Source organism: Lagenorhynchus albirostris, chromosome 18, assembly GCF_949774975.1.
Source record: "Lagenorhynchus albirostris chromosome 18, mLagAlb1.1, whole genome shotgun sequence".
Lineage (NCBI taxonomy): Eukaryota > Metazoa > Chordata > Mammalia > Artiodactyla > Delphinidae > Lagenorhynchus > Lagenorhynchus albirostris.
The window spans coordinates 17,664,719-17,687,263 of record NC_083112.1 but is presented as its reverse complement, the minus strand read 5'-3'; the positions used below and the strand labels follow the sequence as shown (position 1 = coordinate 17,687,263).

At 38.0% G+C, this 22,545-nt stretch overlaps 1 protein-coding gene across 5 annotated transcripts in view; it reads right to left on the bottom strand.

Moving 5' to 3' along the window:
* Nucleotides 1-20,050, bottom strand: part of SPRYD7 (SPRY domain containing 7) — a 68,963-nt gene extending 48,913 nt beyond the window's left edge. Inside the window, exons 1-7 of one of the 5 annotated variants that reach the window (XR_009536743.1) lie at nucleotides 19,860-19,994; nucleotides 18,131-18,343; nucleotides 14,625-14,741; nucleotides 12,263-12,429; nucleotides 7,638-7,740; nucleotides 3,605-4,341; nucleotides 1,797-2,219 (exon numbers count right to left, since the gene is read on the bottom strand). Coding sequence is in view for 1 of the 5 variants with exons in the window: in XM_060129067.1 (XP_059985050.1) it covers nucleotides 4,244-4,341; nucleotides 7,638-7,740; nucleotides 12,263-12,429; nucleotides 14,625-14,741; nucleotides 19,860-19,965 (591 nt within the window). In the remaining 4 variants the exon portion in view is untranslated. Of the gene's footprint in view, nucleotides 1-1,796; nucleotides 4,342-7,637; nucleotides 7,741-12,262; nucleotides 12,430-14,624; nucleotides 14,742-18,130; nucleotides 18,344-19,859 lie in introns of those variants that run through there. The other 4 variants (XR_009536741.1, XR_009536742.1, XR_009536740.1 and 1 more) reach the window with 4 other exon arrangements.
* Between the last annotated feature and the right edge of the window lie 2,495 nt (nucleotides 20,051-22,545).

Genomic DNA, 22,545 nt, shown 5'->3' with positions numbered 1-22,545 from the left:
TATATTACATCATATTTTTCCTATACATAAGGCTCTAGTTTTCTGGGTTTTGTTTTTTATCGGTTGTTCTATGCTTGCAGGACCAGGGATTGAACCCCAGCCCCGGCAGTGAAAGCACTGGGTCCTACCCACTGGACCATGAATCAGATTATACACACAAATTTTCACAACTTTTTTTTCATTTATCAATATATCTTGGGTATTGTAGAGCCATACTTATGAATGAATTACCATTAACAGAGTTCCTTGAGGCCAGGGACTATTGTGTTTAAGTATTTATGAAACACAGCACATAAGTGATTCAATTTTTGAATGACTACATTGTAATGATTCCTACGGAACTACAGATTACACATTTCAGCCAATACTGGGACAATTTTTCCTTTAAATTTCTATAGAAGTCTTGGGTGGTGTGTGATTCATTTATATTGCTAATTATATCTAACGTTGTGTTTATACTCATTATTTCAATAATTTGGTCTCAGTTTTTTTAAAAGAGCAAGTTGAAAGGGAGTCTCATATCCTATTGCACGAGTTTAATTGATTCTATTGTTTCCACTCATTCACGTGCAGTCCAGTTAGCTCCCAAAAGTATTTCCCTGCCAGGTTGCATAAACAATGCAAATTAATGTAAGTGGTAGTTGATTATATTCCATTTATGAGTACTATGTACAGGGAAACTCCACAGTTTTGATTATAAATTTTCCACTCACAATATCTAGTGTTTTTACGTTATGTAAAGGAAATTATTGATTTAATGTAATTTATCAAGATTACTCTAAGATTTCACTTCCATTTCCAGCTATGCTTTTGCTGGTCCATATCTAGACTTACATTAAGAAGTAAACATACAGGGACTTCCCTGGCAGTCCAGTGGTTAAGATTCCTCGCTTCCAATGCAAGGGGCATGGGTTCCATCCCTGGTCGGGGAACTAACATCCGACATGGCGTGTGGTGCAACCAAAAAAGTATTAAAAAAAAAAAACAACTGTTTGGTTAAAAAAGAAAAAGTAAACATACAGTAAAAAAAAGAGATGTGAGCAACACTGTCATACATGTGTCTGTTTTTGTTAATGATTTTTAAAAGCCTTAAATTATATTTTGTACCATTCTTAAATTATAATACTTTGTAATCTAAGTTGAAAATATATTCAAATAATCTTAACTGATGAGCCAAAAGCAGTTAAAAGCCAAATTCTCTTTTTCTGGTTTTTAATAATGTAAACTTATTATTTATGAGATTTTCATTGTTTCACATATCTAACATTGCAAGTCCCTTGCAATGTTTAAATCACTGAAATAATAATATGGATAATAAATCACTGATTAATTTTCAATGTGAGTATAAAAAGCTACACCAGTGGGCTTCCCTGGTGGTGCAGTGGTTGAGAGTCCGCCTGCCAATGCAGGGGACACGGGTTCGTGCCCCGGTCCGGGAAGATCCCACGTCGCCGAGCGGCTGGGCCCATGAGCCATGGCCGCTGAGCCTGCGCGTCTGGAGCCTATGCTCCGCAACGGGAGAGGCCACAACAGTGAGAGGCCTGCGTATCGCAAAAAAAAAAAAAAAAAACTACACCAGTGTGAACAAATGGATTTTTGCAATAAACAGAATCAAGACAGTAGACAGTCTCTTCAGCCAGGAACAAATTGTGTGTTAAAATACAAGAATGTTTTATGTCCCATCCATGTCTATATTTATTAGCTATCATTGAATACTTAGGCTATAGGTATATATCATACTAATGGTCTACTGGCTTCAAGAAAGGCTTTATTTTTAAATTTTTCCTAGCTCAACATAGTTTCTTAAATAGACTTTATTTTTTTAGAATGGTTTAGATTTACAGAAAAATTGAGACAATAGTACAGAGTTCCTATATATCCCCTCTCCCAGTTTCTCCTGTTATTAACATCTTACATTATTATGGTTCATCTGCTATAATTAATAAACATATTGATACATTATTATTAACTAAAGTCCATGGTTTATTCAGATTTCCTTAGTTTTTACCTAATGTCCTTTTTCTGTTCCTGGTTCGCACATTACATTGACTTGTTGTGTTCCCTTAGGCTCCCCGGGATGTGACAGTATCTCTGACTTTCCTTGTTTTTGATGACCTTGACAGTTTGGAGTACTGCTCAAGTATTTTGTAGGACACCCCCCTACTGGAATTTGTCTGATGATTTTCCTCAAGATTAGACTGAGGTTATAGGTAATTTTCCTAAGAGAAATTAGATACCTAGAAATTAAAAACACATCTAGACTTCATCAAACTGTTGCCATGGACATAACTCATGTACCATTTTTAGTATTGTACCTATTCTGTATGATTAGAGGTATCAAACATAGTCTTGAGAAAAGAATATGATGATTAAAAAAAAAGTTTGGCTTTTAAAAAAATAAATAGGAGGTAGATAACATTATAAAGAGAGCAAACAGTAGTCATATTAATTCTCTTTCCAAAATAAGCATATTCTTTATGAATTAAAACTACTAGGACAGAAAGTCAGGTAAAAATGCATAAACAATATAAAGTTAGTTCAATTCTATATATCTACAGAGGTAAATTTGGGATTTATGTAAATAGATGTTACTCAGGTATATCTATGTTTTCAAAACATTGTCATGTTTGTGTCTATCAAATGGAACAATAAATAAATATTGTGCAGGATTCTTTTGTCTATGGGGCAAAAATAAGTCTTAAATCCTTAGAAAATTTAGAGTAGGCAATCATTCTCAAAGAATTCTCTCCTGAGCAGTGGTTCTCAATCTTTCGCATGGATCAGAATCACCTGAAGGGCTTGTTCAAACACAGATTCCTGGGTGCTATCCCCAGCAGTTTCTGATTCAGTGGGTCGGGGGTGGGGCCTGAGTGTCCATTTCTAACAAGTTCTCAAGTGAGGCCGAGGCTGACGGTCTGAAGGCCACACTATGAAAACCACTGAGCAGAGAAAACAAAGAAGCTACGTTCGTTAATTGCCTACGATGACAAAAGTGTTTTACGTATGTAATATTATTTAACTAGTTACAGAATCTCATCAAGTGTATGATTATTCCTTTTATAAATGGGGAACCTGAGCTCAGAAAGACTGAGGAACTTGCCTGAAGAGATAATGGGATCAGGTGGCAAAACTACAATTCAGATCTCCTTCAATTCTAAAGCCCTGTTTTTCTAGTACAACATACTGCTCCACGTTGGTAAAGGAGTGAAACGCATGCATCCTTTGCATGCCCATCTGGAAAGGAGACTGTACCAGATATAGAAAGTGATTTGTTCAGCTTAGTAGGGTGTTATCTAAAGGTCAGGGATTCTTCCTGAAAACTAGGCAAAGGCTCAGGGTCGTGGAGAGAATTCACTTATCTCCAAACTTCTGAAATAATCAAGGGTGAAGTGAATTACTGTATAATTAACAAAACAGGAAGAACATGTATTTAATATACTACTGAATAGTCCTTAATTACTAATATTTTATTATTCCTTACAGAAAAATGCACATTTAAATAAAAGTCCTTAAAAGAATAATCTCATTTCCACTTAAGTTGAAAGCATGATACTATTCTAAATGTCTGCTGTGTAGGCTACATCACCAATCAACCAATACTTACTCAGGTATTGAAGTAACCCAGCATGACGGTCTTCAACAAAATACTCTGACAGCTACTACAACACTTATCTCCTTTCACAAAGAAAATCAAAAGCAATGACATACAAACAAAATAAGCAATTTAAATTTTAAGAAAAGTGGTACATTTTATAGTAAATAAATCGCCAAAAATGAAGTTGCCAATAACATAAACTTGTCACTTTGTTATACTCTATATAAAAAAGACACTGAGACACAAAATTATTGGACTGCAGACTTAAAATAGTTAATGAGGTCTACACTTCAGAATGACAAAAACCTCCACCCAACTCTGTATCTCTATCAAAACAAATATTTTATGTTAAGATTCCCTTTTAAATATCTATATACGTATTTCCATTTAATACTGTTAATCAAACCCACAGTCATATTTATTTAAATAAGAATTAAATAAACTGCCCCAAATGCTGATTTCATTATCACAAAACCTAAGTATTTTAAATCACAACTTCAGGATGGTATATTGTATACTTTGGTTCCTTAGATAACATTAACGAGCATATTTTTAAGGATATATTGTCATCTGTAGGTCAGGTAAAGCTTTATTAAATGGTAAACACTTTTAACAGTGCAGAAATACAAGTTTCAAAAACAAATACATTCAGAAGATCTGCTGTTCAAATAATATCTTTTCAAAACCAGGTGGAGGAGTATGATAAAATTCACTGAACTGGCAATCCAAAATTGCACTGTCATCAACTAGAGATAGAAAAAAAAGAAAATAAATTAGAAGCAAACACCTTAATTTGAATGAGTACATAAATTATAAACTGTTTTCATAATGCCATAACATTAATAGGCAGGAAGAATAAACGCATCTGCTATCCAGGTTACAAAACATGATCCTATTGGGTAAAAATAACCACAATGAAGAATAAAATCTATCAAGAACACTGAAAGGAAATACATCAAAATATTACTAATAATTATTTCTAGATGATGTAAATATCGGTAGTGTTTTTCCTTCCTTACCTACCCGTATCTTCTCAATTTTACACATTAAGATAAATTACTTCTTAAAAAATATTTTATTAAAAAAATTATAGATTCACAAAGAGTAGCAAAAATAATACAGAAAGTCCTGTGTACCCTTCACTCAGCTTCCCCTAGTGGTAACATCTTACACAACTACAGTACAATATCCAAACCAGAAAACGAACACTGATACTAACACTGTTCATTAGACTACAGGCCTTATTTAGCTTCTACATATTTTTACCAGCATTTACTCAAGAGAAATGAATGCATATATCCACATAAAGCCTTGTACATGAATGTTCACAGCACCTTTATTTGTAATGGCCAAAAACTGGAAACAACTAAATATCCATTAACAGGTGAAGGGAAAAAACAACTGTGATATATCCACACAATGAACAATACTACTTGGTAATAAAAATCAATGAATTGTTGATACATGCTACAACATGGATAAATCTTAAAATAATTATGCTGAGTAAAAGAAGCCAGACAAAAAAAGAATACAAATTGTATGATTCTATTTATATAATACTCTAAAAATGCAAGATAATCTGTAGTGACAGAAAGCAGATAGTGGCTGCATGGGGTGGGTGGGGAGAGGTGAGTAGAAAGCATTAAAAGGGGGCAGGAGGAAACTTAGGGGTGATGAATATGTTCATTATCTTGACTATAGTGATGATATGGGTGTTCACTTTATAGCTACTTGTTAAACTGCACATATATGTTTAATACACATTAGTATTTTATGCTTAATAATAAATGCAGAAAAAAAGTTAAGTACTGGATTTGACATTCATGAAGTCACTAGTGATTTTAACAAGGGTGGCTTCAGTGAAGTGGTGGTAAAGGTACCAACACCGGTTGAAGAACAGGTGAACGATACAATATAAACAGTGACGGAAGCTATTCTATAAGAAATGCAGCCATATAGAGAAGGGTAAACAGAGGACTGGCGAGGGTACGAGTTTAAGGGAGGGTATTTTGGAATGAGAATGATTCAGAATGTTCAACAGACATTGAAGAGAGAGGTTGATGACATGAGACAGAGACAAAATAATGACAGTAAAGTCCCAGAGTCGGGGAGTTTGAAATCTAGACCAGAGACTGAGTTTTCTGAACATGAAGGGCACCACTTCCTCTAAGATGGGATGGGAAGAAGGCAAGACTGGAGTAGATCCAGAAAAGCTTCAGGAGGATGGGGAGGAAAGCTGGAGTTTACCACTGATGGTCTGTTTCTCTATAAACTGGAAGGGGAGGTCAATCTATGGAGAATGAATAGGGAATTCAAGAACTACAATGAAAGTCTGGAATGTGCAGAGATGTAACAACACTTTTCTTTAGTGTTATGCAGTGTTGTCTCTCCATAGGTTGAATGCAAGAACTGACAAAATGAATGACTGCATGGATCTAGGATTAGGGATAGGATAGAAGACAAAGGGTTAAGGGAATTTGAATTTTATTTTTATCTTTGATAGTATCTGGCTAAAATATTTGATTTAACTGGACTGATTTATCAATTTCAATTTATAAAATACATTACTATATGTAATTTATTACCTTTAACTTTATTACATTAAAAATAATGCCAAATCAAAGAAACAGTTTAGAATAAAAATCTCATTTGCTATATTCATTTATAACTCAGTCATTCTACTGATATTTATTTCATTTCTCAGACTAAACTATTTTGAATATTAAGCTACATTCCCATGTATTTAAGTAAATACATTTCTTTTAGGCTTACCCAATATTGCAAATACACTAACCTATATCAAGCTTAAAAATACACCTTTACATGCAAAGACATGCAAAGATATAGAAGGCAAAAATCACTGAAAAGTAATAATTCAGGAAAAAAGAAGATAAATGAAAACCTTAAAATAAAGCACAGGCTATGACTGTTATTATCAAATTATTAAATATTTTTATTTGTTACTGTATATTTTTCTGCCATTCCGAACAAACACTGCTACTTTTCCAGTAAGTTACTACAAAAAAGTTAACAATTAGTTTTTATTATGGCTCAAATCCTTAGATTAATTGATTAAAGTAATTAAATGAGAAAATGTTTTTAAAGCAACTAAAACCACAGGCAGAAAAATCATATACCTGTTGATTTAAAGTTGATAACATAAAAAATGAAGAATAGAGTGATAAAGGCACAGTGCTTATGTATATTTTTTATAAAGAGAGACACCTTATTTTTTAGAGCTACAAATAAAATAGTTAAGAATAAAATGGTATAATGTCTGGCATTTGCCTCAAAATACTACAAGGAGGGGGAGATGAAGAACAGGAGGACTGCAGGGAGGGGATGAAACGTGACTGGCTACTAGTTGATAATTGTTTGAAGTTGAGTGATGGGTACATGAAAGTTAATTATTCTATTCTCTTCTATACATGTTTGAAATTTTCTGTAATAAAATTAAAGTAACTAACTGGTACAGAGTCATCTCTAAGTAACCCATTCTTGGAGGGATACACTTGTACAGAAACTATAGTACTTACACATACATGGCTATCAAAAGCAAAACAATCAATATGAAACCATTCTAAGTCAATATTTCTCTCAGAAGAGTTTTAACATTTAGGTAATTTTATAAAGGTAACCAATGCTCAATCTACATGAAATTCCCATCCCTATTTCCAAAATATTCTTTACAATTACATTTCCTGGCCATCTAACCCTCTCTAACAAATGGCAGAAATATCTTTTTGTAAATTCCATAAAGCTTTTTGGAACTTTCTAGAATATAAGACTATATGATATAAAAGGGAATATGGTTATTGCATATTTAAGTATAATCATTGTATTTAGCAAGTTTACTTTTTAAATATATGGGGAATAAAAACTTTCCTTGGTCCTGTCAAGTGGGATTGTGATAACCTACTGAGTACACTACAGAGGTCCTTATTAACTTGTCCAGCCTTCCGAATGACAGTTATAAAGTTAATGAAAATGCTAAGCAAAAGTTAACATATATCTAATAATGTTTAGCAATATTTTAGCTTACCATAAACAACTGGATACACTGTCCCTCGTATACCTGATGCTGGACAATGCATGTTTTTTCCATTCAAATATACATTTAATTCTACATGGTCATATGTAATACCCTAGGAAGCAAAGTAAATATTAAAATGGGTAAAAATATACATGTTCCATAAAAACCTGAATAGCCAGAAAGCACTGATTGGGGAGCATGGAAACACAAAAAACTAAGCAAAAGGTCACAACAGCTTGTATTAAGGTTTACAATTAGGTAGAATTCACTTGAACTGAGCTAAAAAAAATTAGTGGTGATTATGTGGGGGGAAAAAGGTAAAATCCCGAGAGTCCACATTAAAGGTAAAACTAAATCTTAGTATTATATTCAGATAATCTGGATTTTATATTTTGAATATTAAGATGATATAAGTACTATATACTGTAAACAAAGAGACCTTTTAAACTCATATAGAAAACACTGCTCTTTATATACAGAATTTGATCTCAAGGGGGGAAAACAGTGAAGTTTTCACCATTAGGGATTATTATCTTTCACTGCTTTCAATTGTGATGAATTGTCTTTATACAACTTATTTCCAAAAAGAAATGATATATTTCTGTATCTCTTTACCTTGGCTTCAAATATGTCAAGTGTATTACCAAGGTAAAGTGGGTATTTACAACTGCATATAATTGGTAATTAGTGTCAAGTTGAAAAATAGAAAAACAACAGCTCAAAAGACTTTAAAAAGACAATAGAATAAAAATATATTACTTTGTACATTATTAATGGTACACAAATCACAATTAATAACAATTATTATTATTAATGCTGGAAAACAAATAATCTGTATTATGTACCAAACACTATTCTAGGCACTTCATATTTACTCATTTAATCCTCGTAAGATAGGTATTTTTATTATCCCCATTTTACAGATGAGGTAGCTAAAGCACAGAGAGGTCAAATAATTTACCTGAGTTTGCACAGTTAGGAAGTGGCAGAGCTGGGATTTAACCTCATGCAGTATGGCTTCGGAAAACTTATTCTTAATTGCCACGCAATTCAAAACTTCAAAACTTTTAAGAACTTTTATACTTTTAAAACTCTCTTTAAGACTTTGTACAATATTTACTAATTCATGACAAAAAGAGAGCTTTACTTTGAAGAATTAAGAATAGACAGTGGAGACCTTTCAAAAACCATCACAGACCAAGAAGCAACCACTTCAAGGATTTCTGACTGTGGATAAATTATATGAACCTACAAGCTTTTAAAGGTAGAAAAACATCTTACAGATGATGTAGTCTTAACTCCCTCACTTTCCAGTTAAGATAGCAAAGGCCCAGATGAGTCAATGTGTTAAGTGCTATAAAAGATTCTGAAATCTTAGCAAGGCCAGGGTTAGACTAAACAGAAAGATAAATGCTGCTTTTGTTTCACTTCAGTTTACGTACTTAAATAATAAAGCTAAGTGATGGCTAGGATTAGCTTTCTTAATGAAGTCGTCTGTTTTCATTTAGAAAACATGGTTACAAAAATAAATAAATAACATGATTCCATAAAAAGCAGTGTGTTACTCCCTTTACAGGATTACTGGGAATCTAGCAGTTCAGATCAGCAGGCTGTAGTCTGGGCACCCTTCCCCACCTGCTGGCAGCATCACCTACTGCAAGCAACCAAATTTTCAACCCCTCCCTCCAGCACCAATACCCAGCACCCGAGAGAGAAGCGAGGAAGGATGTGAGAACCCCTGCCCTCCAGCAGCAGAGTTTAAGTTCAAGTATTTTCTAACTTAATCTGTCCTTTTTTTTTTTTTTTTGGCTGTGCCACGTGCATGAGGGATTTTAGTTCCCCGACCAGGGATCGAACCCATGGCCCCTGCAGTGGAAGTGCTGAGTCCTAACCACTGGACTGCCAGGGAATTCCCTTAATCTGTCCTTTTATATGCTCTAGAAACTAGGTTTGATTCTCTCATAATGATACCGAGAAATGTGATGTGTTCTAAGGATTTATCAATAATTATTTGCAGGTTTGGTGAAGCGACTGTGAAATTAGACTGCCTGAGATCACTCCAAATAAGAAGTTATTACTTAACTTCTAATCTGTAAAATGGTAATAATACCACCTATTTCACAGGGTCATTAAGAGGATTAAACAATTTAATCCCTGCCAGGCACTTAAAGCCATTCTGGCCCATAATAGATGCTAGAGAAGTGTTTGCTATTATTATTATTGTTACACAGAATGTTTATGAAACTTCTCTGAAATTAAACTGAAAACAGCAATTTTAAAATGTAATCTGCACTTTTCTAAACTATATATAAAAGGAAAAAATAAGCATAAGCTGTTTCAGGAATGCCTCCCTGGTGCTGTAGTAGGCCCTGTTGGTACTATTATTACTGTATAAATACAATCATTTGGTTAGATGTTGAAAGCTTGTTTTTCTTGATTCTCCTGAGAGAATGGTATATGACTGAAATTCTACACATGAGAATGTTTTTCCTGTCTTATAATTCATTCCTCTTTTCCTATGCTATTGTCAGTAATTTAGTGAAATTTGTTCTCAAATGTTTAAACTAGGAAGATAAAGTTAATAGAGTAGGATAATGTTTTACTTTTCAGGATTCTGCTTATATTTCATCTTTTTGAGTCCTCCTTTTATCAGAATGGGCATAAAAACTCAAAGTCTAATTTATTTATTTATTTTAATTTTTGGCTGCATTGGGTCTTCATTGTTCTGTGTGGGCTTTCTCTAGTTGTGGCGAGCGGGGGCTACTCTTCGTTGCAGTGTGTGGGCTTCTCACTGCAGTGGCTTCTCTTGTTGTGGAGCATGGGCTCTAGGCGCACAGGCTTCAGTAGCTGCAGCACGTGAGCTCAGCAGTTGTGGCTCACGGGCTCTAGAGAGCAGGCTCAGTAGTTGTGGTGCACGGGCTCGGTTGCTCTGCAGCATGCCGGATCTTCCGGGACCAGGGATCGAACCCGTGTCCCCTGCATTGGCAGGCGGATTCTTAACCACTGCGCCATCAGGGAAGTCCCTCAAAGTCTAATTTAATAATGCTGACAGACTAAAAATGACATTCTTAAATCTGTCAATTTGAGGTATCAGTCACCTCAGGGAATGAGACAGGAAGGCAAGAATAACATACAGTAGAAGTTCAGTATATCAACAAAGAAAAACATTTGTTACTGATTAACCTATCTTATGTTTGAATTTCATTTTTTAGTATAAACAGGTTGACGGCACCAACCTGACTTCAAGATTCTCTTCCACGAAATAACCATTTGAATAAGGGTGTTCTACATTATGGGTATCTGGCAATGACCTACAAACACAGAACCAACTATTCGAAAGGAAAAGCAGATTTTAAAAATGGTTTATGCCTTTAGTTTCCTTTAGTTAATTTAGGAAAAACATACTTTCAATAATTTACCTATTTGAAGACTCTTCTTCACTTTTTTTTTTTTTTTTTGCGGTACGCGGGCCTCTCACTGTTGTGGCCTCTCCCGATGCGGAGCACAGGCTCCAGACACTCAGGCTCAGCAGTCATGGCTCACGGGCCCAGCTGCTCCGCGGCATGTGGGATCTTCCCGGACCGGGGTACGAACCCGTGTCCCCTGCATCGGCAGGCGGACTCTCAACCACTGTGCCACCAGGGAAGCCCCACATTTTTTAAATTGCATAAAAGATCAGACCATAATTAAAAATCATTTCCACATCTTCCTTCACTCTTTTCAAAATACTGTATACTTCTTTAATTCAATAACCTGGATTTACCTTGTCTGTTTTATCTTATTATTAGAAACTCTAATTGTTTACAGATTCCTTTCAACTTGGTATGAGAGCCAGGAACCGAAGTCTCTGCATAAGGAGACCCAAGAACTCTGTTCTCAGTCAATAGCTAATGGCCTGAACTCAGTGTATAAGGTTCTTGGACAACACTGTTTGAGAGGAAGTATCTGGAAAAAGGCAGAAAGGGATCTCTGGATTACATTTTCAATAGGGTGGCTTTGGTAGAGACTTAAATATATCTAGTTGGGAATAAAATCAGAGAAGTCAATAATATGTAACTCCTTCTATCCCCTGCTTTCCAAAAAAAGTTTTCTACAATCAAGCCTTAGAATATTGAGTCAGTTTTTTGAAGAGTTCTGAAAGTGAAGGAAGTTTAGTAAGGTTATGTTTAACGAGGACCAATGCTCCTGATAAAATGCTGTACTTCTTTAACAGAAGTTCATAACAAATTAAGCAATAAATGTCAAATTTTTCTCTAAGAGATCTCCAGCTGCAAAAATACCTAATATTTTCTAATATAAGGGTTAGCAAACTTTTAAAATTGTGGGCCAAGATTTCTTTTATGTGAGAGAAGCAGGAAATGATCAGCAGCCAACCTGTCATCAACTCTCCCTTAAATGGAAATAAGGGTTCACGCTTATTTTCCTGGCCAGTGGCAGCTCTAGAAAGGAGAAGGCAGTTAGGTAAGGCAGCAGCATCGACATCAAGTGCTCTCTTTGGAAAATGTACTACCTCATTAGATCCAATTCTGGTGCTTTGGAATTCAAACCACAAACTCAGAGGCAAAAGTAGAAATACTAAAAGCAGTTCAAGTTTAATAATTTACAGTGGAAAACAACTCCACAAGAAAACTCACCACCACGTCTCCCTCCTGTGGAAGGCTGTTTGCTGGCAGCCTATTTTTCTCCTCATTGTTGTGATATAGGGCTCCATCATTTCTCATCACCAGACTATGCACATCTCGGCCAAGAGGGATCTGATTCAAGTTAACTTTCTGAGTTGCAACACCAATACCCCAGATTCCTAAAAATATAATAATTTAAATGCTCCCCAAATCTGCAGTATACAAATATGAAAGGAGTTGTTTTTAAAGAAAGTGGCATATTATCACTAAACTATTTTTTTGTTAATGTTTAAAAAATTCTTTTAAAAGTAGTTTGCAAACTATACCATGTTCTCCTGCAGATGTAGTACAGCCTGGGAGATAAGCGAGTGGGCCCTGGAGTTGTACTACCTAGGTTTAAATTCTGACTTTGCTATGTCATCTTGGGCAAGTTACTTAACCTCCCCCTGCTTCCTCACCTGTGAACTATGGATTCTAACAGTACTATCCTCTTAAAGTTATCAGAAGATACAGCAAGATCATCCAAGTGAAGCACTTGCAACAGTGTAAGTATTAAAAAAAAATGGGTAAGTAAAGCACAGAGGAAGTATTTTTAAAAGATACTAACTATTGTCATTATTATTATTATTATTCTCTAAAAATATTATTAAAAAGCTACACAATGAATATAAATGGCCTGGGGTTCTATTTCAAGCACCACGTCTGAGAAGCAGGAATTTACTGTCTTTACTTTTTGCATCTATAATATGTGACAAATAATATATGACCTGGTCAGTATCATGGAGAGGAGAAAAATAATGATAAAGTGTAAAATCATTTCCTTATCCAATACCTTAAGTTCATGAGTTTAAAACCTTTTGGTCTAAATTGACTTTTAAAGCAAGCAGCTCTCTTCTTAATCTAACAGAATACCTACAACTCCCGGTTACATCTCAAAGGGTTTCCTTCTCAGTTTTTATCAAAATCAGTTAGGAGAAATTCTATAGATCAAAGAATGTTTGAAGACCATGTTGTCAATCAATCAGTTTTCCTGGATTGAGTGAGACCATCAGAAAGCTGCATGTCTGGACTTCACTGTCTTGGCCTCCTAAATAATTTGATTATATAGTTTATCCTCCAAGGTGGGACAAGAGTGACAGCAAGTGATAATACTAATTTCATGGGACAACAGTTCTAGACAGGGTTACAGAGTCCCCTTACTCCTAAAGAAGTGTGCACACTGTGATACACTTGGGCACAACTGCCTGAAGCTTTCATTGAGGGAACAATGCTACAAACTCCAATAATGCACTTATTCTAGAGATATTATTGAGGATAGCACCCTTTATAGAAAATCCACATAAAAATTTGTATTACATTTCAGGCTCAAGGAACTATCTGCTTCTCTTGAGAAAAGGTATGTTATACTTGAGAAGATTACAGTAACCAGAGACATTATGCAGCCAGTGAGTTAACTTACAAAAGAATGGAATGGAGGACAGATTCAAATTTATTTCACACACTTAAGAAAAATCAGTATTTAAAATGAATTTAAAAAACAAGCCCCAGAGGAATATTTTATGTCATTCAAGTAAGAGTAAGAGCAGAATTAATTTACTCCACTCTAGATTTCCAATTCTGTACGTATATTACTCATGCCATGTTTCACTAGACATTTCTTTATAATAAAGCCTTAAAAAAATTTCCCCATATTCAACACTGCCACAAGTTAACTAATTAATAACTATCATAATACTCATGTAGAATTGCTATACAACTAAAGAAACTTCAGAATTAAAAAAAATTTTTTTTAATTTTTAATTGAAGTATAGTTGATTTACAATATTGTGTTAGTTTCAGGTGTACAGATTCATAAATTTTTAAAGAGACTTTAGACTTCTATCAGAATTCTAAATCTGCCAATTGCTTCAGAAGACACTGAATCAGGGAATCTTAACAAGAGTTAAGAGAAAACCTCAGGATCATAAGTTTAATTTTATCCTAAGATAAAACAGCAAGAGTCTACACCTTATATGCTTGACCAAATGAAATGGTTCATCTAGCTGCCACTAATAATTAACCATATTAATAATAATGCTTGTGCCTTAAACTGAACCAGTATGTCGTGTCTTTTAAACACTTTCATATATATAGCTCATGTGAGGCAGGAAGGGCAGCTCCTGTAATCCATTTTATAGATGAGAAAACTGAACCTAATATAACGAAATTGACTAATTAAACCAGGATCACACAATAAGATGTGGAAGAAAATGGTCTTCTAAGTAAGCGTTTGGTGTTTTTTTAATTACCTCATTAATCTTTTTCATATATTGAAAATTACTCCTCATATTTTGAATAATTAGGACTTTTAATAGTCAAGTACCATTATACCAACCTGTGGACTGGATTTTGAATTCAAAGTAGCTTTTGTTTTGATGTAAAGGTGCACTGGCTAAACAACCTCCTGTTCCACATATTCTTCTTCCATTTTTTACAATGACAACATCCGTTCCTAAACAAAAGAATATAGACACTGTGTAAAGTTTTACATTCTCTTAACCAACAATCAAGGTTAATTTGTTTCACTTTTAACTCTTGGTCTCCAAAAAATAGGGAGACTATATATACTTTGAAATATAAAAATACTGATAAATTATTTAAAATATTTAATTTACTTTTTTCCTGGGAGAACATTAATATTAATTTGTGGCTAGAAATCTTGTTTAATTAGGCAGTTTCAAATAATAATTCTGAATTATACTGAATGTTTGAAACACTTTTAAGGTAGAAGTAAACTTTTTTTTTTTTGGCTGCACCACGTGTCTTGCGGGATCTCAGTTCCCCGAACCCCGGACCACGGCAGTGAAAGCCCAGAATCCTAACCACTAGGCCACCAGGGAACTCCCAGAAGCAGACTTTCTTAAATTTTAGCCAATGAATCAATTTGATGATTTCATAAATATCTTGATTTAAATAAAAACATAAACACTTGAAAGAAACTGGCAAATTAGTACCATTTTCAGTTCAATCTAAACAAATCAATCTGCTAAAAACTGACTGAATGTCTACTAGGTACAAGGTCCTATGCTAGTGCTTTGGTCAAGTAAGAACTGAAGATGAATGGAACACAGAAAGGAACATACATCTATGTTCTTGAAACAGCTGACACGGGGCTTCCCTGGTGGCGCAGTGGTTGAGAATCTGCCTGGCAATGCAGGGGACACGGGTTCGATCCCTGGTCCGGGAAGATCCCACATGCCGCGGAGCAACTAAGCCTGTGCACCACAACTACAGAGCGTGCACTCTAGAGCCCAAAAGCCACAACTACTGAAGCCCACGCACCAAGAATCCATGCTCCGCAACAAGAGAAGCCACCACAATGAGAAACCCGCACACCACAACGAAGAGCAGCCCCCGCTCACTGCAACTAGAGAAAGCCCGCACACAGCAACGAAGTCCCAACTGAGCCAAAAGAGAAAAAAAAAAATGGGGCTTCCCTGGTGGCGCAGTGGTTAAGAACCCGCCTGCCAATACACGGGACACGGGTTCGAGCCCTGGTCCGGGAAGATCCTACATGCCGCGGAGGGGCTAAGCCCATGAGCCACAACTACTGAGCCTGCGCTCTAGAATCTGCGAGGCACAGCTACTGAGCCTGCGTGCCTAGAGCCCGTGCTCCACAACAAGAGAAGCCACTGCAATGAGAAGCCCGCGCACCACAACGAAGAGTAGCCCCCGTTCGCCACAACTAAAGAAAGCCCGGGCCCAGCAATGAAGACCCAACGCAGCCAAAAATAAATTAAAAAAAAAAAAAAGAAATTGCTGTCATGGAAAAATGCTAATTTTAGGATTTTAAAAATGTTTGTAAGATAGCTGCTGTCAATCATATTGCAAATATGTAAACAAGATTTCAACATCATTAAATGCATTGTATTTTCATGGAAAATTTTAGTTCAAGTAACATTTGATAGATGAGAGTGAGAAAAAGTCTCTTCATAATGTGACTCCAATACCAATTCTCTTCCAAATATTGATTTAGGAAAGCTTATCAGAGAACATGAAGAAAGTTAACAAAATTCTAATACGTAAGAAATATCCCGTAACATCGAGGCATGTGATTCCCAAGATCCGTAACCAGTATGACTTTTCTGGTAGTAAGTGTACAAGCCAAGCAGATCTGGCTGTGAGAACTGTAGGGAACTCCTCCAGAGGGGGTTAAATAAAACTAGAACATAGTAACAAAAGGTATTAACAGGGAGGCAGGTCTCTCATTAACTCACTGTTGAATTCATACTTAAAAAATTATTTGGGACAAATACATAAGAGAAATACCAAATTTTCAGATTTTATCACAATTCTAAACTGGTAGATTTAAGAAGGACACTCTCTTATTTAAGGTAAAACTAAAATCCTATTATATGATTATTAAAAACTTATTAGCATCCTTTTTTTTTCTAATTACAAATGTTAAACCGCAAATTCTGGGAAAGTGTCTTTATACATAATTTACATCTGGCTGCCCCATATACCTCAGCAGTTTCAACTGGAGAACATCCAGGGCCCAGCTCCTCCTTGATGGCAAAGACCATGGAGCGCTTGGCATCCAGCAGACGCTCGACAAATAACTGATACAGAATTGAATGAATATGCTCTGCTAAGTACTGTGAAGTGGACATGTAGTATCTGTTTTCCCTTTCCCAACAGACTTTGCTCTGGAGATCAAAACAGTTCCAAGGAAGCTGACTCAATCTCTGGTTTCAGGGGTACAGCTTTGACCTAGGTTAAGTTAATCAGTGCATTCCACATTTCCTGGCCACACTGACTGAGTGAAAAACGGTTATATGACCTAAGCCACTACCATCAGAGATAGTCTCAGGACTTTTGCAGAGAGAATGAAGGGATAAAGATTCTCTCATTCTTGCTGGATCTGAATGAGGAAGCCTACAGCCCAGGGAGAGGCTGCAAGTTATCATGGATGCCAGCCTTCAGGAACAAGCAGCAGAAGACAGAGGAAAGAGATGAAAAGAAGCTCAGTCCTTAGCAGCACTGAGTCTTCCTGAAGATAGTGCTGCTTTTGTACTTTTTAAATTTACATGAACCAATAAATTTCCTTCATTGTTTCAACTGTTTTGAGTTGCAGGTTTTACAGCTTGTAACTGAAAGCATCCTAAGTGAAAAACATTTCAAAGAACTACGCAAATAAATGTTTTTTTTTTCATACCCAGCAATACTTTTTGGTTCTCGTACATATCTGAGTTGGAACCACAGAACCAACTCTGAATATGCTATTATTCTCTTACTTCAATCTCATTTCTTATCTCCAAGGCATTCTGCTAGGTACTGAGATGTTTTATACAGAAAGATGGATATATTCACAGAACATTTTAGAGTGTTTGTGAATCACTGGAGAATTATCTTAAGCTTATTCCATTTCTCTTTTTTAAGTACAAAGATATCCTACACTTGGATCTATGTGATTTGTACAGTTTCATTAATTATCAAGATTGCTTAGAAAGCCAAGGCAAATTTGAGTATAGCCAGAACACATATAAACATAGCCAAAGTGTATTTTTTAAAAAACATTAGACATTTCCAAATGAACGGCATCCCTTTCAAAGTAGCTACCTTGGAAGACATTTATTTCTAAAAAGTCAATTCACAATTAAATATGGAGGTTGTGGCAAAAATGAGGATATTTATAAAAACTGCTCCACAGAAAATCCCAAGAGGAATTCCAAATCGTTTTAAGTGATGCAGCATCACCAAAGTAAGTGACAACTTTGAAAGAGACAACATTCATTTGCATATGACGTGTATAGACTATTTTCTTAACAAAAAACGGCAATCACATTCTTTAGGTGACCTAATACAGCCTTTCACATATCCAAATACATGCATACTCACTCAGTGTGCTTCTCATATTTCAACTTAAGATCAACTGATGCTTGAAACCTGTTCCTAACTTGATGAGCCTCTCCTCTTATATTATTTGCTTTCTAAAATCATGCTTCTTCTGTGATTGAAGAATTTGAATTTACTGGAAGACAGGTTAAGAAAAGTTTCCACGCAGATGGTAATGGGGGATGACATTACTCTACTGAAAGATGCTGGGCAGCTCTGGAAAAAGGAGAACATAGTGGAATGAGTACAAGTGACCGGTTCTTCGTGGAAGAAGAGACTAGAGAAAAGGAATACTTTAAAGAGCAGATTGTAGTAATTCAGGAGTTTGGCAGTAGAGATAGAAAGAGCTAAAGCTGACCATATGCTCCAGGATCTACGCGTGGTTTTCCTTTACTGTGTTCCTAGCATCTAAAACAATGCCTACCGTATAACATCAGCCAATAAATATCAGTTGGGTGAACGAATAAATGAAATGGAAACATTTTCTGAGGGAAATTATAGAATTTGAACATCTGTCTATAAATGATGATGAATAAGAAATAAAGAGATATACATACATATATATTTATGTATCAGGGGTCTATATTATACTTGGGATATCTAAGAATTAAAATACCCACATACAAAGTGGTAAACAATGATCACATCTGTGATTTAGTACATGCTACAGACATATAATGAGCAGAGTATTTCCAGAATTATAGAGAATCTGGGCGGGAGAGGGTTTTGCTATAAATATTAAGAATTCCCTTTGTTATTTCAATGCACTGTCCTTTAGTCAAAGAGAGATGTGGGGAAAACTGAAAGTGCAGATGTATACTTTGAAGAGAATAATCCGCAAAAAAAACAGTACTCTGAAGTAATTATAGTGGGAAATCTCTCCTTCTAGAACCATATTCCAGAAGCATGGAACTACATGGGACAAGTCTAAGAACAGAAATAATAAGGTGGTAAAAGAGGCTACAGAGGGGAGGAGAAGAACGTTAGGAGAGAAGCTGTAAGCTCATTTGACAGTGGAAGGAAAAAACATAGATGCGAAGAAGCAAAGCGCTGTTTTATTTCTGCAATAGCCTGACCTGCTGGGAAGAGGCCGGTCGGGAGAAATTACAACACCTCTAAGCGTGACTAACAGGGGTCGGACAGTGGGAGGTTTTCGTTGAAATGACAGGTTCTGACCTGAGCGGTGGCTTCAGGCTTCTGCAACTTGCCTTGTTTTGACTTTAGGAGATGAGAGGAAAATCATTTCCAATAAAACCACCGATAAATGATGGGCTAAGAGAAAGCTGTCAGGGCAGAGGAAGGAGCCGAGGACAGCTGAAGCTTTCCGAAAATGTGTGGGACTGGACTGGAGCTAGGCAGTGGAGCATTGTAGGAGGAGAACAGAGTCCTCCCCACTCCCCTCGAAGGTGACGTCTTACACGAGTCCCAGGAGGCGGCAGCCGGGAGGACACTGCTGTGGAAACGGGTAGGTCCACACACCCATCTTCCCAAGACAGGAGCTGACAGGGCTGCGCAGCTCTGAACGCAGAGCCGAGCCGAGGTGGGGTCGGCCGGAGTCTGGAGGAGACCCGCGAGGCCAAACCGGGTCCAGGGCAGCGTCACAGGGTGAGGGACAGGGCGCGGAGCCCGGCGGGGCCCGGCAGCGTGCGGTCCTCGTAACTCCAGGCTGACCCCGACCAGCCGCGCCCGACCCGGGGTGGGCCACTGGGTCTGGGGAAGGGAGAGCCCTTACCCATGTGCTGCGTGTCCAGCTGCACGGCCGGCATCTCCTTCAGAGGGATGTGGCCCGTCCCGCCATCTCTGCAGCACCGCAGGCAGCAGAACACCGAGGCGGCCATATCTCAGGGACCTCCGACGCCGCCGCCACCGCCTAACGCGCCTAGACCGCGGCGACACCACCCCCCCACCCCTCTGCTCCGCCTCCCGCCCCCTCCCGAGGGCCGGAGGGCGTCTGGGTGGAGCGCGGAGGCCGGTACCGCGACGCCGCAGGCCGGGAGGGCGCAGCGCAGGCTGAGGCGAAGCCAGCTAGGGCGGAAGATACGGAGGACCGGCTGGAGGGGCGGGGCCGAGCCGGGGGGCGGGGCTAGTGGCGAGGCGAGGCGGAGCGCGTGCGGGACGGGCGGGCGATGGCGTGCGCCTGCGCGCAGGAGACTTTTCCTTTCGGGCCGCCCAGTCTGTGTGCCGATATTGGCGGCCGCGCGAGCTTGTCTGGTCTCTACGGAAGCTCAGGGGTCTTCGGGTGCTGTATTCTTAAAACTGTGTCCCGCACTTCGACGTTATCTTTAGGGATGAGTTGACAGAGGCAAATCTGGCTGGGGGAGTGGGAGCTGATTTAGAAGAGCCCCACGGTTTCCCCCGCGCGCCCAGGAGTGAGAGAAATTTGCCTCCTGGGAGAGCCTCCGCCACACACCCCCATCACGCCCCCACTACCGTGGCGGGTTTCTGAAGAGTTTTCTAAAGTCCTAAACAGACGCACACGGCCCGGAAGTAATGGCTGTTAGTGACTGCACCGTGGATATGCACCCGGCGCTCTAAATTGTCGGTCCTGCTGCATTTTAGGTGCAGAGATGGGCGTTCCGTGACCTTTGGTGCCGCCCGGCCGCGGAAGCCCAGGAAGCCACCTCGGGAGGGGACCTCTGGGGCGGGGCGGGGCGGGAGGGCGATTCTTGACCGGCGTCTAATAGGCTCACCCTGTTCGTGGACAGAGGATTCGGATTCTCATGAGTGTGATGGGAACTCGGAGGCAGTGGGAAGGCTGCGGGGCCTCCAAGGGAAGTACTCAGTTCCTACCGCGTGTTCTTTCTTGCGTCCACGTAGGATCCTCCCGTGGCGAGCGCCTGTCATCTCCGTGCTTACTTAGATCATCCGCCCCTGATCCATTTTTGCATCTTATGATATCATTTGGCGTCTGGAGATGGTCTGGGACAACCTCTAGAATTAACCTGGCTCAAACCTCTGTTCCCAAATAAGGTTTCCATCCTGAAGTCTTCCCCAGGGTTCAAGTCTTGTGAAACTGGATGCGAAATGCCCCCTTAGTATGTAATGGGTTCCTCTACACAACTTTTTAGTGACCTGAGTACAAATATCCTTTATGGAGAATTTTTCTCCTCAGAATAGGAGAATTTTTTCTGGGTCCTGGGTCTCTGATGTTTATACAAATGGTGTTTTCATTACAATACTTATGAAAACCTCCAAGTTTTGTACTTGAGATTTAGTTATCATAGGATTGGTAACCAAGGTGATTACTGAACCCCTCACTGCCTATAAAGTACTTTCTTGGTAATCACTTTACACATGAAATTTTATTTTACTGAAAACCTTGACCAATATTCTGAGAAGTGTTAACGTTCTAGTTTTTTCCATTGGGAAGGAGTGGGGAGTTGAATAGAATGCTGCAGAAACAAAAATTTTCTGCCTGTGTGTGAGGTAGGCACTCTTTCACATCTGTATCTAATTGAATTCTTGAAAGGTTTGAGAGTGAATATTGTCTCTACTTACAGATGAAGAAATAGGCTTGGAGGGATTAAATAATTTGTGTAGCCTCAGATGACTAGGAAATAAACAAGGTAGGATTCAAAACCCATCAGTCTGACTCCTAAGCCTGTATTTGCTCCACCAGATCATGCTGCCTCAAACTCTGAAGTTCTAACTCTTGCAATTAATGCTACAATCCTCTTAAATGTGCTCTCAGTTCAAAATGCAGATGTGTGCTTTATTTTTGTATGTTTCATTAATCTCTAAACTGGCCATAAACTTCCATAACTCATGTGTTTAGACAATAAAATAAAATCAGTTGTTATAAGGTAAAATATTCAGAAATATTATTAAAAGTAGTTCGTACATGTATTAAATATATAATAAACATTCAGGCCATTCAAGTTAGTCACATCTTCAATGAAAAGCCAGAGTCTTGGGCTTCCCTGGTGGTGCAGTGGTTGAGAGTCCGCCTGCCGATTCAGGGGACACAGGTTCGTGCCCCAGTCCGGGAGGATCCCACATGCTGCAGAGCAGCTGGGCCTGTGAGCCATGGCCGCTGAGCTTGCACGTCCAGAGCCTATGCTCCGCAATGGGAGAGGCCGCAACAGTGAGAGGCCCGCATACCGCAAAAAAAATAATAATAATAAAAAAATTAAAAAAATTAAAAAGCCAGAGTCTTAGATGGCTGTGAATTGGCCATTACTGTAGAGACAAAATTGCCCTAGTCTTTCCTGTCTAGAAAAGTAATTTGCTGGGGCACTGCCCAGTGAACTTTGCCCCCATTATAGCAACTCAAGTGTACTCAGCAGTATGAAGCAAGCAAAACTGGTTAACTCCTGAGACAGACTTCCCTGTCTTGGCAGATGAATGCCATCCATGAGCTCGCAGCCCTTATTCCTTCTTATATCTGAGATTCTATTATCCTTTCATTATTATTTTCA